General features: G+C 38.1%; 1 protein-coding gene across 19 annotated transcripts in view; it reads right to left on the bottom strand.

Moving 5' to 3' along the window:
• The window catches only part of ST3GAL3 (ST3 beta-galactoside alpha-2,3-sialyltransferase 3), a 182,491-nt gene that overhangs the window by 111,146 nt on the left and 52,471 nt on the right, over positions 1–18,874 (bottom strand). For 18 of the 19 annotated variants that reach the window (XM_086902321.1, XM_086902320.1, XM_086902319.1 and 15 more), the window contains one exon: positions 17,243–17,285. The exons of the other annotated variant lie outside the window; for it this stretch is intronic. In XM_086902321.1, the coding sequence (XP_086758447.1) occupies positions 17,243–17,285 (43 nt within the window). The remainder of the gene's footprint in view (positions 1–17,242; positions 17,286–18,874) is intronic. 19 annotated transcript variants of the gene reach the window in all.

Raw genomic sequence — 18,874 nt, 5'->3', positions numbered from 1 at the left:
TAACTATTCTTATATTGGTCCTGCATTACCTCTGAAGAGGCCAATAGCCAGTTCCAACTGGATGAACAAGAGATGGACAATTAATTTTACAGCAAGCTGCATACAGTACAAAACCTGCCATAGCTCCGAAGCAATAGGGAGAATGGTCTCTCTGTACACAGAACCCCTGTAATTCTGAATGTACAGATATGTACAGAATCTCTATGGCTCTTAAAGAATAAAATATATTTCTGCTGAATAAAAATCTAAACCTTCCAACATCTGGAAGAGAAAAGAAACTGGAGAAGATAATCACTGTAAGTATTTAATTTCTTAAGACCTTTTAAGCTAAAGAGTACCATAAAAAGCTTAAGAACACAGATCCTATTTAATTTTGCCACAGATATCCTGCATAGCTATGGTCCAAACATGTAATATTTTGCTATCAAAAATCCTCATCTGTAGGATGGCAAAACAATGCTTCTGGCCATTTACACTGTAAATTATTTACAATAAAGTTTAGATATCTCTAAGTATGTAATACAGACATGGGGAGAAAAAGACACGTGTAACATTACCTAGCCCAACCCATATCCATGAGTTTGGTTTCCACAGGTGATCATGAGATCTCATAATACATTTCTTTAAATGACAGAGATGAGAAAACATCTGAGAAATGAGCATCTAAAATGATCTCTTTATAAACAGGCACATTAAGGACTGACAAAATAGAAGGTTATAATGATGCTAAAGTATATTCCGTTCTGACAGTCAAAAGGGACAGCAGGATGTATGAACCATAGCTTATTGAAGCATTTCAGATAAGAAGGATGTATGGGAAATTTCAACTGTTTTCAAGCAAACCTAAGCTTGCTAAAATTTTATTCTTTAGGCAACATACCAAAACCTTCAAAAACAAGTAGAAAGCAACTGGAATTTATCTGCAGCCACCATGGTAGTGAGTCATTGCTGGCAAACTTGTATAACTATTTCAACAGCAGGCCTGTCTCAAATGACCTCAGTGGTCACACAAAATATCTTGTGCCACAAACAGGCATTTTTCTCTTTTCTGATTTAATGGTGCTTTCATTATCAAATTAAAACGTCACTCAGATGCCCATCATGGCGTTTCTGCACAAGAATAGCAGGCTGAGACCCTCCTGCATGTGAGCCCCCCGGATGCCAATCACTGCATACTGATGGAGGGAAGCTGTCAGTACAAACCCACAAAGACACTCAGAGCTGCTAAAGCCCCCAGGCCGAGCTGTTAACATTTCTTGGATGTGATGAAGTTCATGATCCAAAGTGCCAGAGGCAGAACAGTTCTCTAAGCCAACTGTAGCTGCCATCTCGTATCATTCAACATTTGCTCATCTCCTTTCTTGGTGCCGCATTTTGAGTCAGCAAGCTACAGAAAACTAGAACGGGGCACTCTACATTTAAAATCCATCTAGGGACGTGTTTTATTTGTTCAATCTCTTTGAAATAGGCATTGCATACTGTCACTGCCAACATGCTCATAATGATAAGCCTCTAGTAGGTGTAACCCAGAGCAAATTTAGAGGAAGGCTGGATCCAGCCTTGGTGTTTATCATTCTGCTACCAGATGAAGCTGTCCAAGTTAACAACATTTTAGATATATACATTTGTTTTGTGAGTATTTTTTTCTGCAAGATCCACAAATCTTGCAGAGATCAGTCTTCCATAAATCAGGATGCAAAACATTCTGCACGAAGTATCCCACAGAGAACTATACATCTTTCAAACAAATCCAACTTCAAAAAAATCACACTGTGTTTGCAGCTACATGGTCCTGCAATAAAAGAACTGTACAGAACTGAAGTCTACAAATGAGCATCTCCTCTGTATTTGATGACAATGTACCTAACTACACTGCTGCATATATTGCTGCTTCTTTGATGGGGTTTTTATTTCCAAATGGGAAAACAAACACTATTACTGTCTTAGTCCTTTAGAAGCTAGCAGATAACTTCATCTCACTAGGCCCATTACTGTGCCTGGACTCCAAGGCCATCCTGATAAGCCAGCCAGGCAGGAGCATCATGATGCTTATGACAGAAGAGTGCAACTCTCCCTTACATCTTCCAGGTCCAGGTCCATTATTCCAGCTCACAACTCCCATGCTCATGCTGGGCTGAGGTAGTTAAAGAGGTAGTGGAGACAGCAGAAAGAATGCAATTAGACAACATTGTGGACCCTTTAAATTTTGGTCAGATTATGTGCAGGAAAAAGCTGGTAAAGTAAAAAATTTCTCCAGAATAAATGAGAAAAACAAGTCACAGTCAGTAACTGTAAACATCTGCTGTTTTTAAACAAGTGCCTGCATGAGGGTGAAGTTAAAGGGAAGTAATTGGCTTATTCCACTGAAGAGAAAATGCACTCTTGCTTTTTTTTCCTGACTATTCTCTTATGAGACCAGCACACATCCTGAATTCTTAAGATTTTCTGTGCTTCTCTACACTGTTATGTGGACATCAATCTCAACAAAATGTCACAATTTGGATAAGTTAAAAATCCAGCTGCTTTCAGAGGATTTAGAAAAAGTAACAAGATTTTTCCTTCTGCTTGCATTTGGCAGATGTGTGTCTTCTTTTAATCTCAAATATGAAAACGTCACCATGGTTAATTCCTTCATCACGTCCTGATCAGGGACAGCATGTCATCCTCATAGACTGGAATCTAAATCCTTTTTAAAAATGAAATTAGTAATACAACTCAGTGTTTAGATTACTGAAAAAATGGCCATAACTAAGCTCATGTAATTGAATATTACAAAATCTACTAGAAGAGAGAGATTTTGCTGCTTTGCCTCTCACATGGAATTTCAATTGCAGGTTGTAAAAAATCAAAAAACTTCATCTATTTGAGATGAGTCCTCATCTTATTTGAGGACTGATGTCTCTTGCTGTTACTCTTGCACACAAAATATATGAGCTGACATATTTCTGAAACAAGGGAAAGGAGTTCTTGGCAATGTGCGCTCTAGGCTGATCCCTCTCCTTGGGGTTTCTTTCTCTTTGGTTCAAAATAACTTGAATCTCATGGCTATACAGCAGCTCTACAAAGCCTATGTCATGATACATGAAGAATGAACAGGAGATGGAATGAGAACATGAAATGAAGGCATATTAAACATAGTGAGGTATTATGGAGCAATAATGAAATATTAGCACATAATTTGGCAGATCACTAAATCAAAGCAGTTAATGCTGAGACCCCATAGCTATACCCTGTGAGATTCAGAGCATTTTAATTTAGGTAGGACCCCCTGGATCAGATGCATCCACCATACAGTCATGGCTCAGTGTTGGCCAAAGCACAGTTTTGTAGATTCCTAGAAAAAAACTTCCAGTTCAGTGTCCCTCAAATAAGCCAAGGGCTACATTTCAATCAGCATACAGTAAGAACTAGTTACAGGATTTATTTCAAAATTGCAGGACTGTTCAAAAAACCACACTACTGAAGACACGAGCAGAATGGTTAGGGTGTGCATTTGTGTGTAATTCAATGAATATTGAAAGGTCACCGATAATTGAATAGTATTTGTTTTATACATCACTTATAGTCTAATAAACAGACAGCTTCCAGTCCTTCATGTTCTTTTTCACAATATCATATACGCTTGTAAAGCAACAAATTCCATTTGATGGGAAAAACCACTGAAACAAAACTATAAACCAGCCCTCCCTTCTGCCCAACCAGTAAGGAATTTTGTTAAATAGAGAGGTGAGAAGGTAAGTGCTCTGTCAACTCTCCCCTTCATTACAGACTGCCAGGCTCACAGCAGATACAACCAGTTTACCTAAAGGCAGGGCAGGACACCTGCAGCAGGTTTGGTGATGCAGCTCCTCAATTGCTCAGCCTGAGGAAGTAATTTACATTCATCTATAGGGTGGTCAGTGCCATACACCGGGGCACTGAAAAATCCATCTCCACATCTGCCTTTGTAACCATCGTGTCACTCAGCTGGTATCTCCTTGAGTGGAAGACACCAGCATAAAACCCTCCCCTGGCTACATGGCTGGAGTTCCATGTTCATCAGGAGCACAGTGTGGATTGGGGAACACTGAACCAAAATTTTAAGAAGCTCCAATTACAGTTCTCACAAGATTGCAAACTTGGGTTCAAAGCATTACACAGCCTGATCATTTGATATTTGCTATTTTCCAGCTGAGGAAAAAGTAAACAAGCAAAATAAAGGAATGGCTAGATAGAAAGAAGAGGAAAAGCAAAATGCTTACATTGAAAGAGATGGGAACAGCATCTATTGTCCTATAGCCAGCAAAATAAATGTAAATATTTTCAAATGTTACTCCAGTATGTAAGCAAATTCCCCAAGGAGATTGTATGGCCAAATACAAGGACGGATGATCCAAAATCCTGCTTCTAAAATGACATTGTGAATGGTAAATTCTGCTTCTCTACCACGACCTGTGGCTTCTCGTGAAATTCATTTACCATGATAATCAACACATTTATTTGGACTACTCAAGAACAGCAGCTGAAGAAGATTAGGTTACATTAAATTGGCCCAGGAATACAAAGTTTTGAAGACATTCCACCAAAACCCACAACCTACCTTCACAGCCCTGAAGGAAGAGGTGACATGAAGCCAGTTCTGCCCTTGGGAAGTGCAGGGCAGGCAGAGGGGCAGGGACAGCTCAGAGCAGTAACACTGAATGCCACTCATCTGAAATGCCATCTTTGCACAAACACACTGAAAAGGCTTCCACCCACAAAAAAATCATGAGGATTCTACTTCCTTACTAAATTCCATTCCTAATCTTTGCAATAGCAGAAATTAGATCACCAGGCAGAAGTAGCAATTTCAGATTAGTCTCAGCAGTGCTAAAAACATAAACATCTTAAGAAATACAGCTACAAGTAATTTCTATATCAGAAAAGGACCAAGAACCCTGCCTGGAGCTTCTCAATTAATAACCTTTCGTCAATGCCTAAAAAGTGTCAGGATTCTAATGGAAAAAAAGAATAAGAAGTTTTCAAGATGGACAGTTTTTATTTAAGTAAGTAAATAAAGAAACAAAATCCTGAGTTTAACAAAAAACAGATTAAAAGGATCAAGATTAAAAATCCAACCAAAGTCCATGGCACATTTTGTATGTGACCTCATGCTGCATACTCCTTCAAGATTGAGTAATATCCCTGATCTCCCGATCTCTTTTGGTTTCTGTAAACTTTCCCTTTTCCCCAAAAAAACTTACCTTCAAGGCTAGTAGCCCAGAGAAAAAGCAGAATTGTATTCAAATAGACAGAGATGAGGAATAAAGAAAATAGTCCATTTCAGGTTTGTTTGTGATTTTAAAGAAACATGGAAAAGAAAAAACAACTGGCTAGAATACCAGTTGTTAGACTAAACAAAAAGCACGAAATCCAGAAGTTGTTGTTTTTTGGGTTTTTTTTTTCACAGAAGGCAGCTGTTTACCAAAAGAAAAAAAAAAATATGAAGATGACTGCTCCCTCAGTTTTTGATTATTTACTAATCTGCGGACAAAAAACAGTATAACTTAATGATGAAGTAATTTGCTGACAACCAACACAATTCTTCAATGTATATTACTGAACTTTTATCTACTTTAGGTTCCCTAAATCCAAAATTACTGGGTTTCTATCCTCAGTGATAAGTAACAGCATTCTGGTTTCACAGATAGGAGACAAGGATAACCCAGCTGTTTGGAGATGGAATATGTTAGGACTCAATAGTCAACAAAAATTCTCTCAGCAGTCAATTGGGATTCCTAGCTGAACTGCTTTCTCAAGAACCTTCTAAATGAGCTCTGTTTCCCCAAAGCCAGAAATTATAGTGCTCCATGATATTAGGTCATGTGATTTTCAAAACCTGCACAAATTAAATGCTGTGATTAACTATTTAAATGCCTCTTAAAAACCACTGTTAGTGCAATGACCATAAAAAGTGAAGCAATTAAAAGCCTAATAGGAAATAAAATGCTCACCCATTACGTCCATTTTTGCCAAATGAAGGAATGAAGGAAGCCAAATTGAGGCATCATAATTTTGTTGCTGTAACCCATAACTCTTCCTCACCAACACTCATCTGTCACACATAGGCAATGTTTTCTTTGGACAGGAAACAGGGTTTGTCTCCTTGTAGTATAATGAACCCAGCAGCGTAGGTCCAGGAGACACAAACAAGTGCTAAAGAGATGAGAATAAAAAATTCAATCCAATTAGAATCCAGGAATCCTCTCTTCAGACTAACAGGAATCAGTACATCTGAAAACAAAGATACTTCCCCAAAGGCTATAGCTATGGGGGAAAAAAAAAGATCAACTAAGAAGTCCTGGAACAGCATAGCCAAAATTACAATTTTACGTATGTGGATAATACAATTTAGTAGATTTGAGTGTCAAAATCCAGTGCTTAGTAGTTCTAAATGCCAAATGAGAACATCAGTCACACCAAGGTTTTAATCACTGAATCTTCCTTCAGAAAACTGCAGTTCATTTCATTGTAGAAAGCACCAGGCTATGGGCTCAGTGTTTTGCTAGGCGTAGAGCACAGCAGAATTATACGTAAAATGTCAACCATGATTTATTATTCACTATTTCTCATATCATTGGAACATCAAACAAAATTACTCTGAAGATAGTAAAACTGACAAAAGGAAGCACTTGTAGAACATGCTGTTAATAAGCAGATTTCTTCACATCAGTATGTTATAGACACCAGATGTATAAATGGCATCAAAAGCTATGAAGAGGTTTAACAACATCCTAACCCTAAAGCTTCCTCCCCTCAGAAGCTGGAGAGGAACACTGGAGCAAGGACAGCATCACAGTTGTGTATTTTTCTCCTTCCCTAAACTAGGGGAGCATTTTGAGACAAGATATTGGAGCAGGTGAGTCTTTGGCCTGGCTATTTCTCTTTTCCCACAAAAGAAGTCCAACCCTTCCTGTTGCAGTAGCAGATCTGCTGCACAGACAACTAGAAGACACCAAACCTTAGGGGAATAAACTCCACTTGGAAAGATCTCTCTCTCAGCTACTGAGAGAGATGGAAACCTAACACAAACACTTCACAACACCCTCCCTTTTCAGTCTCTTCAGTAACTTTCCAGGGCTAAGGGTGATAAAAGCTGCCCTTTAAACTCTTCTTTAGAAGTTCTGGACAGCCTGGGAAAAAATAACAACTTCTCTAAACAAAAGAAAAAGCCAACTTGATATGGCAAGGGTGCTTTCCCCCCTCTCCAGACTGGATGAAATGAAGAGGAAAAAACCACTGGTCAGTGAATAAAGTCCTCTAGACAGTATGCAGTGGTGACCTCACAACTGGGGAATGTGGTTTAACAGTAGTTTTACAAAATGCTGTATATAGTCATGAGGTTTTGAATTTTTCTCACTCCTCTTTCTGAACCAGTAGTCCAAAAAAGGCTGTATCCACTGACCTATATTAGAGACAGATGTCATGAATTCAAGCAGACATCAATTAATCTAGTAAGGACCACATGGAAGCCTTAAGAAGAAGAATGCTATGGGAGGAAAAACACTTCCTCCAGAAACTTTGCTGTAAATACAGAACACAACCCTGACCTGGAAGAACCCTTGCAGTTACCATGACTAAAAGTGCCCTCACAAAACTAACAAAAATCCAAACTGCTTCAGGGAAAACAGAGAATAGCTGGAACCTTTAACAGTAAGAACAGCTGCAGAAACACTGAGATCAAAAAAGCCCTCCTGTTTACTCCATACATTGTTCTAGTGAATGCTCTTCTGCTAAGATAAATGCTTTCTTCTTTCTTCCTTAGCTTCAAAGAGCAGCTGTTTGCTGAAAAGGCTGCCCAACATCCAAACTGCCATAGGTAAGCACCATGAGTCAGAGAACTCAATAGATTTTGTCTCAAAGAACTGTGAATAGTCCAATTAATCAGACTGTCCTTCATCTTGTATCAGCATAACTTCACTGAACACCAGCCTTACATCAGGTGATTATTCATGGCTCTGACACAGAGAGGGAGAGAAAAATGTTTTTCCCAAATAGTTTGGTGAACAGGCTAAAGGAAAGCTCTAAGGTTGACCATAATATAGTTTTACCTTTTTAACAGGACAAATCCTGTCCTCTCCTACATGTTAATTCATCAAAATAGCAAATCACCAGAGCCAAGTTAAATGATGTTAAAATACAGCTTTGACTCCTGCACAGATCAGAGTCACTGACTCAGCCCAGTGACACAGCCACCTTCAGGAATTTCTGCCTTTAACAATGTAAAAAGGGTCATAAGAGAGGATGAAAGGGGGCAGAAGGAAGGCACCTGACATTTTGCAGCTCTACAGGACACTCACAGTTTTGAGGTCTTCAAGATTAACTCTTTTAAGGAGCCAAGAAGAAGATATTTCTAGGTAGTAATTAAAAGTCTGAAATCAACCAGAATCATCCAAACACATTCAATATGGAAATTTAAAACACTGTTTGTTGGCTTTTCAGTTTATTCTTTGATGAGTTGGAACAGATTGCACGGCAGACAAGACAGGAACAGTACATACATGTTCTCAGTTTTCCATCTCTCCCTTTGTGGTCCTGATTCCCATTTCTTAGAGCAGGAGTGGGGCTGCAAGCTAGTGTTAGCAGTAGCATTTCTGCCTGTTTTCATTTTTGCTGTGAACTGGGAAAGAATCACATGAGCTTCTATGTAATGTTAGAGAAAAAAGTATTTCATTAAAATTAATTTAATTTAACTGCCTAGTTTTCTCAAAAGCAAATAGAAAAAACCTCATCTCAGCCTCATAATTTAATTCAAACATCCATAACCTCAAAAACATCTTACAGCAACAACTGCTACATGACTGCTTCCCCAGCATGTCATATCAGACACATTAACCTTTCTGCTGCAAAGTAGCCTTCATCATGTTTTGTTTATTGCAATGGGCATCACACACCACCACCTCTCCCACCAGTCCTAGTCAGGGTTCTTTGGAGTACTTCTCCAAATATCCAGTGCAGATTTCTCAAGGATGCTAGCAGCAATGTCATGCTACCTGAAAGAAAAAGCATAACCTAAATTTATCAACCTAACCAAAACTGACCTTGTGCTTCAGTCCTAGAACAACTAAAATAAGGAGGTCTTTACTCATCACAGCTTACTATCATCAGGCTTCCAGTCTTAAGACTGGGAACAGAACAAGTAAAATAAAGTATCCCTTGGATTATATTTAACAGGGTTCCTTCAGTCTCCTTCATTCCTCTCTTCTGCTAGACAGTTCTCAAGCATAACAATAAGGCTTCTTCCATTCTTGCAGCGTAAAAAGATATTGTTTTCTGACCTAACAGATGCTAATCACAACTGTTAAAAGTATGTCTTGGTTTTACTGTCCTTTCTCAGCACACAAGAAGTCTGTATGTGTCGCACTAAACTCTTTCCTGCCTTGATGACTACTACATACTCTTAAAATTTACGTACAGCCATCTTAGCAAAATGAGGCAGAGAGCAAAGCTTTGATGTCCCTGGTCACATTATAGCAACACAGAAGACAAAATTAGAGGCAGACTGAGTAGACTAAGTTGTTTCATCTATATACTCCATTTACAAAACCTCAGAGCCAGCTTATTAGTGTCTGGATACCAGTGCAAGCATGTTCTTCAGAGTAAGTGACAAGGTGCAGAAGAAGGCCTGAGAAGCAGCATAACATTCACCTACTGGAATACACTTGACTTCCATTCCATCATCTGATGAGGGTTCCCTACAACATTTCCAAGAGAACACAAAATGGAAGTAGTTTCCCTTTGGAGGTGGAACACTGCTGACCTTGCAGGCAGGCACAGAAGAGTTGATGCCTGGTGATCACACACACACCTTCAGGATTTTCAAGAGAAGAAGCTCTTGCATCAGTTTAAGGTCACAGCTGCTTTGATTGAATACATGCAGCAACAAATCACCTGCTTCCACAGTGTGTCCTGGTGCTTTGCTCTTGATGACCAAGATCAAGAATAAAATGATGAATGGCAGTGTTTGAACAAAAATCTCTGAACCTATGGAACATCTAGCAGTAATTTCTAATCTCTTAACTGAAGTGTTGAGAATGAACAGTGTTTAGATTGCCCAATTCACTCAAGTTTTATAACCTATTCAGGGAACAAGAAGGTCTTTCTAGGAGGATATTTTTTCTCTGAGTTTTAGAACAGATTTCTGAAGGAAGAATATGAAGTGCAGTTTTAATGTGCTCTTCTCTCAAGAGGACAAAGAACCATGACAACCCTCCTGCCATTTCTGAGCTACTTAGATCTTCCCTGAATAGAGTTTTGCTACTAAAGAAAATGTAGCCCTCTATGAATGCAACAACTGTAAAAATTTTTGCACAAACAATAGTAGTAGAATAACAATAGTAGAAACTTGTAACTAGTTATAACCATATCCACTCTCAGAAAACAAATAAACATTTAATTAGGTTAATGCTACTGTGGTGAAGAGTTGCAAGCAAAGAAAGCATTTCACCTTACACATACAAAGGGAGAAAAAGCCCTGAGATTTGCCAGTTTTATGCAACTCATCTGGCTGGTTAGAAGAACACAAAATGTACAAATTTAGTCCTAAGATGAACATATAAAGAAATAGATCAACCTCATACATAGCAGGCACCTTCATGAATATTCACAGGAAGAACAAGTCCATCTTAAAAAAGTGTTCATTTTTCAGTAAGCATAACAACTGGAACTATAGGTATTGCTTCTTTTTCTCTGTGGAAACTCATATTGGCAAATATGCTATTGTTCTCAAAATCAAAAATGGATTGAAAAGCTTATGAGTCATTCCCTTTTGCTTTTAAAATATTTGTACTTCATCTTTCTGCCAAGGATATGGAGAACCCCTTGTGTTTGAAGATTTATTAATAATCTCTAGTAGTCCAAAAAGTCCTCTGCTACTTCTTCAGAAACTCTTTCAAGAATCTTATCCAGACACACCAATTCTAAAGCACATAAACTTAGATATCTACTGCTAGAATTTTGTTGCTGATATTAAAGACAGCATTTTTTCCCCTCATCCAAGCAGAACAAAACTCTATGTTTACTGCACACTTCCACCTTTTCTATAAATACATTATTACTGTCTCCCCTTGTATTCTCAATAAAACTATTTTTCCATGCACATTTCTTTCTTATGAAACGGAACTTTTGGGGCAAACAGTATAAAACTGCTCTAAACAATGCCCAGCCATTCATATTTCTTGCTTTACATGCTTTCCCACATGGTTTGATTCATAATTACTTCCAGCTTCAGGAAACTGGCCCTTTTAAAGACACCAAATGTAAGTTTTTGACTTTGTTTGCATTTAACAAATCAAGCAATGAATCAATTCTATCTAAGCTGCCAGCAGTTCTGAATTCTACAAATTTTATCTTCTTCTTCATCAACTGAGACTGTATCTAACATAGGAATCCCAAAGTTGCATAATAAAGACTTGCATGAGAAATCCTTATCAGAATGCCAAAGGATCAAAATTGAAACAAACTGAAATGAACTAAGAAGGGCAAAAGAAAAACAGGGATGGCAGTTAGATCCCACCCAATGTGAGAGAGGTTTGATGGATGAACAAGGAACAGCCAGGTAACTGAATTTGCTATAAATAGCTTGGGTTAACTTTCTTAACTATTTCAAGAGCTCAAACAATTACTACAGAGTGAAAGAGATTAGGCAGAAGGAGACGAATTAAAAAACTTAGATGAAAGAGAAATAAATAACCAATTGCCAGAAAAATACCAGTGTCATAAAGCATGCTAAGCATTTAAATAATCTTTCAGAAAAAGCATCAGGAGACTCTTGCATGTGATGGTCAGAATCCTTTAATTTAGCCCATGAGAGACACTTTTAGTCTTGGGCAGGACGGGATTGGGACTTCTTCACTTTTGTCCCTCATTCAGGATTGCAGGAATACAAAAAGACAAATTGAAAAAAAAAAACCAAAACCCAGGGCAGAAAGAAATCCCACAGCACCAGGCATGGGGAAACTCCAGCATTCCAACACGTTTACTGCTTATTTTTACAGTGTGTAATGGCAAAGTACCACACAAAGACACAAACAGTTTCAAAGCTACCTCCCAGCCTAGAAAGAAAATGAGGGGAAGGGGCTCTGTTTCAGTTCTTCATTATTAAAGCTCTGAAGTAAAGAAATTTCAACAAACATAAGTAACCCAATCTGTGTGTTTCCCTAGCCCAAACTCCCTCCACTTTTATGGTCTTTTCAAAGTCTAGATCAAGTTTCATTTGAGTTTACATGGTGAAGGTTGTTATTTCTGGCTTCCCCCCCCATCGCCCCCCGACTCAATTTCTTTGTCTTTTCTTTTTAACATAAAGTTGAAATCATCATAAATATTAAAAAAAATCTTTGTTGCACCTCCAAAATCTATTCTATAATAATGAAGAAATACGTAAATACACAACATCATAAACTAGCAAAACATAAAGTTCATTGGAAAAAATATTCTTTCTTATTTAAGTTCTGCCTAAAAATTCCCAAAGTACACAATACAAAATATATACCAATATAAAATACATACCATATAGTTAACAGAGTCTCCTGATATGTTAATATTATGTTGTTCTGAACCATAGTAATCTTATAATCATTTTTCCAGCTGAGAGGGGAAACAACTTTTTTTTCCTATTTCTACATTGAAAGAAAATGATAAGGCCCCCTGTTTTGTTAAAGTGCAAAATGATTCCATGAAACTCAAGTGTATCTTCTAACATTTGTTTAACTTTATGAGGGAGTGGTTCTTCCACAGTCAAAGTCAAACCCTGGGAAGATCTTACCATCATTCATCAGCTGTGATTTTGAACTGACAATGATCAAGGTTTTGAACTGACAATGGCAGAAGGTGAAAAGATCGACCAAGTTCCTATGGGGAACTTTTCTCTGTTTAGAAGCATCAAATCCCCCGTATATCTGCTGAAGTCTCTTTGAAAGTAGTTTCTGAAGGATGAGTTTGAAAGAGGGGCATAAGCAGTCACTAATCTTCCATCCCACTGAGGCAATGACACAGCAGCAGAGCAGGAAGGAAAGCTGGCACAGAAGCATGAGAGCAACAAAGCAAAAAACCAAGGTTTTTTGGGAGAAACCCCCAAATTATATGAGTTACAAAAAAGAAACTTTTCATATGCTCAACACAAATTAATCTACACTTGCAATCTGCCATGGCAGACTCAAAGCAATAAGTAAGGTGACTAAACCAAGCATTCAGAGAGTACTAAGTGACAGAAGAATGACCATACAACCTTCAGCTTGGTCCACTTAATAAGCATTGAATACAGTCTATAATTAACTCCACGTTCATGATCCTCCTTTGGAAATCTCATTTAATTCAATGCAAACATAGATTCCGCTTGGGGAATGATTCAGAAATTGTAGTGAATGAGACTCTTGTTTCTAAGACCTGGCCAGTCTCAAAGAACTACTACAATATAAATATTTAATAATAACAAAAGCATGCAACTCATTGCCAAGCACAGATGTTAGAAAGTGACTGCAAATCTTGGCATTTGGTGGCACCTAGTAATCCACTGGCTGAGTCACTAATGTGATTGATAGCCTTAAGTTGTTCAGGAACTATTGCCCCCCTGAGAATAAAAATCTGTGGGTTGTATCATAGTTTTTATATAAGTATTTTTCTCTACACAACCAGTAAATGTCAGATGTTATCCTTACAGGTTTTAAAAAGGTTCCTGCTGCTTGGGAAAACCCTTTAGCAGGGAGAAACGGATGCAACCGGCCTGTTTCTATACTTAGGGCATATTTTGTTTTGATATTCTAATTCTGGTAATGGTGTTATGGTTAGTACAAACATAACTAAAAGATGAACTCCTCTTGCAACAGATCTTTTTCACTAACCTGGTCCTGAGGAGACTTATATCTTATTTTGACTAAGGGAACAACTCATTCATAAACTGCATTGCCTGTGGAAGTCCTCAGCTTCCCATTCACCCTGTATGTCATTAACAATCCCCACCTGGATACCGTCCTGCCCCTTGAAAGCTGTTAGACTTTCTAAAGAAGAGCCTTCCTAGGCAAAGGCACCAGAAAGGAACCATCTTCCATCTTAATATTCTCCTTTCCAACAAGAGTGGTCAGAACCTGTCATTTCCATGAAGCTTCCATACAGTATCTTTAAAACTGGCCATCCCCTTACAGATGAGATTCCTGTCCATGCCAGCCTCCCTAATTACAGCAAGGCACTTATCAGACATAGAGCTCCCACAGAAAACACTATTCAAGTGCTTCTGACAGAATTCCTTCCAAAGTGAACAAATCTGGTTTCATTACCATTTCCATGAATTCAGGGAGAACAAAACCATTACATTCCTGTGACCACAGCAGACTGTGCTACATCTGAATAACACACCCTGGACGTCTGCAGGGTAGAGGACATTAAAGCATCAATGCATAAAAAAAACTAAAGAAGCAAAGGCAAATGGACACATTACTACTTATTTATGTCAAATGTTTTCCTTTGTATGACATCCAAAATGCAAGCCAGAGCATTGAAGGTGTAATGCAGATCTACCTTTGTAGAAAATGTTAGTCTTACGGGCAGTTAGTTTCAATGACATCAATTGACACAGCCAGCAACAGGTTTTGAGCAAACAAAAGATTAAGAAAAAAACATCCAAAGAAAACTAATTGTTGCCTTAAGTCCTTCAAGCCACTCAAGATTCTCACATGCTGTCAATTAAGTGAACCCTATAAAGTTACGATTTATGGCAAGATTCCACCAGAACGATTATATCACAACAACAGATATAATTCAATTATTTCTGCCAATAAAGTCATCAGTGCAGAACATATTATCCCTTTCAACTCAAAGCATTTTTTTCAAACCAGAAAGTGCTTCTGTGATGGTATCATCTTGACTCAGTCACAGGAAGTATTTTTAACCACCAAGTTCCATTAAATTCAGTCTGTACTTAGAAATTTGCTACTACAGAATTTCTGGCCACAAAAGGTGAACTTGTAGAATGGTAGCAAAGTCCTTTAGGCTATCAGCCATTTTTCTTTTAAAATTTATTTCTGATATTTTGTGGTATTTTCAGCCATTTTCTGTCTTCCTTGCTATTAAAAAATAAACAGACCAAAAAATCCAGAATAATTCAGGTCAGAAGTGAAGTCTGCAGGTCATCAGGTCTAGTCTCAAAGCAAGATCAGCTTTAATTCTACAGAAGAAACAAATAAACCACAACAAAAAGAAAAAAAAAACAACTAAAAAACCGTAACAAAGCTGCACTTTAAAAAAAAAAGTTATTTCACCTACATACAGTACTTGTTTTTCTTGTTCCTTAGGTTAGCTTATAGTATTTATTTTAATCATGCTGATTTTTTTACAAGTCTTTCTAGAAGTTAACTTTAGGACTTCAAAAAATGAACATGCATAGTTAGAGTACTATATAAGCATATATTTTTAACTAGTCAACAAAATCTTTCTTTAATCAAACTAATGGAGAGTTTTTATAATGGGAAGTTTTAAGAACAGAAATCAGTGTTCTGGAAGCCCTCTACCAGGTAAAACTTCACTTGGCCTCATACTGAAGAATAAAAAAAAGCAGACTGTGCCTTGGAGAGCTGTGATCAAATAGGAAAATCAGCAAAGAAGGAAAAAAAGAATGGAACAAAGGCCTGAGGGGAAGGAAGACTCAAGGGGATTTACTAAAAGGAAAATGAAAAGGACAGTGCAAGCAGGAGAAGGAAGACTGAAGCAGTGGTTTGGATGCAGCACAGACTGGGATGCCAACTGTGTGTGGACAGTCAGCAGGCGTGTTCAAGAAATTGGACATTACAAAATACACAAAAATAGCCTGGAAAAAAACCAATCAGTCTAGTTAAAAACTTAAAAACCATTTTTCCCTCTTCAACACGCAGACATTCACTCAAAGGCTACTTATTCACTTCACTATTTTGGATTAATCTCTTTACTTTGACTTCTACATGTATAAATTGAAGGTAATGTACCATGTGAATCTCATCCCACAGTGTGTATTGATACACCCACTGTTGTCTCTGTATCACTGGGATGTCTCAACACAGAAAGTTTAACAAAGAAATTGGGTAACTGTGCCACCAGTATGTGTTCCAGACAGCATGCAACAAAAACTGTGTAGAACACGACACTGAATGAGACTAGAAAGAAACCTTGAGCTATTTATGCAGCCAACACTATCCTTCCTGACCACTGAACATGATACAGAGCCTTTGGAGAAAAATAAATAAATAAATAAACAAAGAAACAATATTCCTTCTTTATCGTATACATTCTGCAATCTTTTTGCTGTATGTTTCTATAATTGAGTTTATACACTCAGCTGCTTCTGAAAAAGAAGCTGCTGCCTAGAGACTTTCTCATCTCCTGCAAGCAGCAGTTCCCAACACACTTAGGGCACTTTTATTCCATTATGGAAGCTCACAGGCTGCTCACCATCACCAAACGGAATTGTTTCTCCCTATAGGTACAATGCTATTTTGAAAACATTAAGAATAGGGTTTGTATTGACATGACGAGAATACATCCCCTGCACAACACAAGTCACCCAAGGCCACGAGATTGGTCCTGGGCCCTTTTAAGTAGAAGGCTTTCAGCAGCATTTTTACAAAGATTTTTTTGAATATTTAAGATGATTTCACCAAGAAATTCTGTCAGGTTGCTGACCCCAGAAACAGGGTCCCTACTGACCCCTAGTGTTCGGCAACCCAGGCTCAATTCGATTGATTTAAGGCAAAAAGCATGAGAAGCATCTTCATCCTTCAGCACTGCATTGCCCTTCTGACATAGCAAGAGGTCCCTGCCTTGTGCTGAGGTTCTTTCCACTCTATTTTATCAACACAAATAGTAGTACTCATTTTTTCAAGAAACAAATAGAAAGGAAATAAAAACTCTCAAGCATCTCAGCAAATTGTAGATTCACATTCCTTCTGCTTTCACATCTGTAATACATTTTTCATTTGGAAGATTAAGAGAAGGATATCTAGAGCAGAGACTGACAGTTGTGACTTCAAGTAGGTATTTATAGTCTCTTGATCAGTTATTAAGGAATTAATGACAGTGAACCACAATCCAAGCTGGCCTGCAAAGCCTTGTGCAAGGGAAGGAGTTGTAATTGTCAGGTTGCTGCAGGACTTGACTGTCCCAGGTAGAGTCCAGTGAGCCAGCTGCTCAGATGGCATAAAAGTTGCTTACAACAGAAAATTGTAACTACAGAAATGAAGAAGAATCCTACTGTTCTACTTACAATTTTGAGTCCAGGTTCAGGAGAAAGCCCAGTTTGTCATATTCTGGAAAACAAAAGCAAAGGACACAATATGATAAAAGCTGCAAGAGTCTCCTCTGCAAAAGGCACCAAAACCAAACAGCAGCAAGTTCTTATAGCAGCTGTTAATACAGATTATTGTTACTTCAAGGTATTCCTAAATTAACATTTCTCAATCTCCAGGAAATACCAGAGCAAGAGAACACATGGGTAACCATTAATTTAGAAATCACTAGAATTAACCAAGATATCCAGAGTGATAAAAAGAAACCATTACTGGAACCACTTATGCAGTGATAAACAAAGCTTTCCTGCTTGCTGTACAAAACCATATGACAAACATTCCTCCTAAATTCTGATGTGTAGAGCTTTGAAATTTGTCTTCATTCCCTGTCTATTCCAACCCACAACTTCATAATCAAGCAGCTGCTCTTCAAGAGAAAGTGACTTACGGTGGCAAAAGTGCTTCAGGTGCTGTTCAGCTGGGAACTGCAAAGTCAGTTTATGCCACGAACAGGGGGCAGCTACAGAAACAAAACTATCACTCAGAACATCTGTAAGTCATGTATAAAATAAGCTTTTCATTCAGCATCTCTGAATACATTGTGATCTTGAAAATCGAACACTTAATAAAAAAAATAAAAACTCACTTAGAATTCACATGAGATACACAAGAAAAAGGTGTAGTGTTCTCCTGCTGGGTTAGGCTCAGGGGCCTCCTCACACTGAGGACCCCTGAGCCTCACTGCTATACAATAAAAAAATAATACAGAGAAGTAAAAGATAACCCAGTCTGAGATTAAAAAAAACCAAGAAAAAAAAATCTCATAAGCTTTTAGAAAGAGCTCATTGGAAATACAAGATTAATTTTCTCATGAGACACCCCTAGAATTCCTGGTGCAGTAGTTTACCTGAGAAGATCACAAACTTTTCACACTCTCATTTACAGCAAAGCCTAAACACACACCTCAGACACAATGATTGCATGAGATAGGTCAGTGTAAATTGTGCCATTGGTTTCAATCCCATTAAGATTTAATTCCTGAGCCAAGGGAAGTATTCTATTTGACGTCACTTAGGTAACAGAAGCTGCAGAACACGTGCACACTTGATACTGGCACATACTGTCTGTTCCCTGCCAGCACCCGAGTGCCACCCACCATCCCCACTCCACCTGTGCTTCTCTCCTCCGCTTTCCTCATTCTGACAGTTCTGTTTCCCCCATGTGCTGCTTTCCTCATAACTTCTTCCCAGTTTATTCCTCCTACAAGAAATTATGTCCTGTACAACCTCACCTCCGCCACCTGTAGGACTGGGCTTAGGAAATTATCCATTCCAGAAAAAGAAACATGTCATCAATTTTTATTAACCCTTCTGACTCCCAAACCCAACATCTGTACTATGCAAACAGCAACAAAGATTTTTTTTTTTTTTTAATAACTCTTTCTTTAAAAACATCTACAGCCACTGACCCATCTGTCATCAATCTTATCTCATTCAAACCAACATTCCCTTCTTCCTAACAGGAAATGCAAACAGAGGAAATGCAATAAGAGATATATCACCTCATAACTACAACAGCATCCTGGACTTTCTATGTCTATTAACTCAGCA

Source organism: Cyanistes caeruleus, chromosome 9 (genome assembly GCF_971803275.1).
Source record: "Cyanistes caeruleus chromosome 9, bCyaCae1.hap1.1, whole genome shotgun sequence".
NCBI classification, from domain to species: Eukaryota; Metazoa; Chordata; class Aves; order Passeriformes; family Paridae; genus Cyanistes; species Cyanistes caeruleus.
The sequence above is the reverse complement of the archived record's forward strand: the minus strand, read 5'-3'. Positions and strand labels throughout refer to the sequence as shown.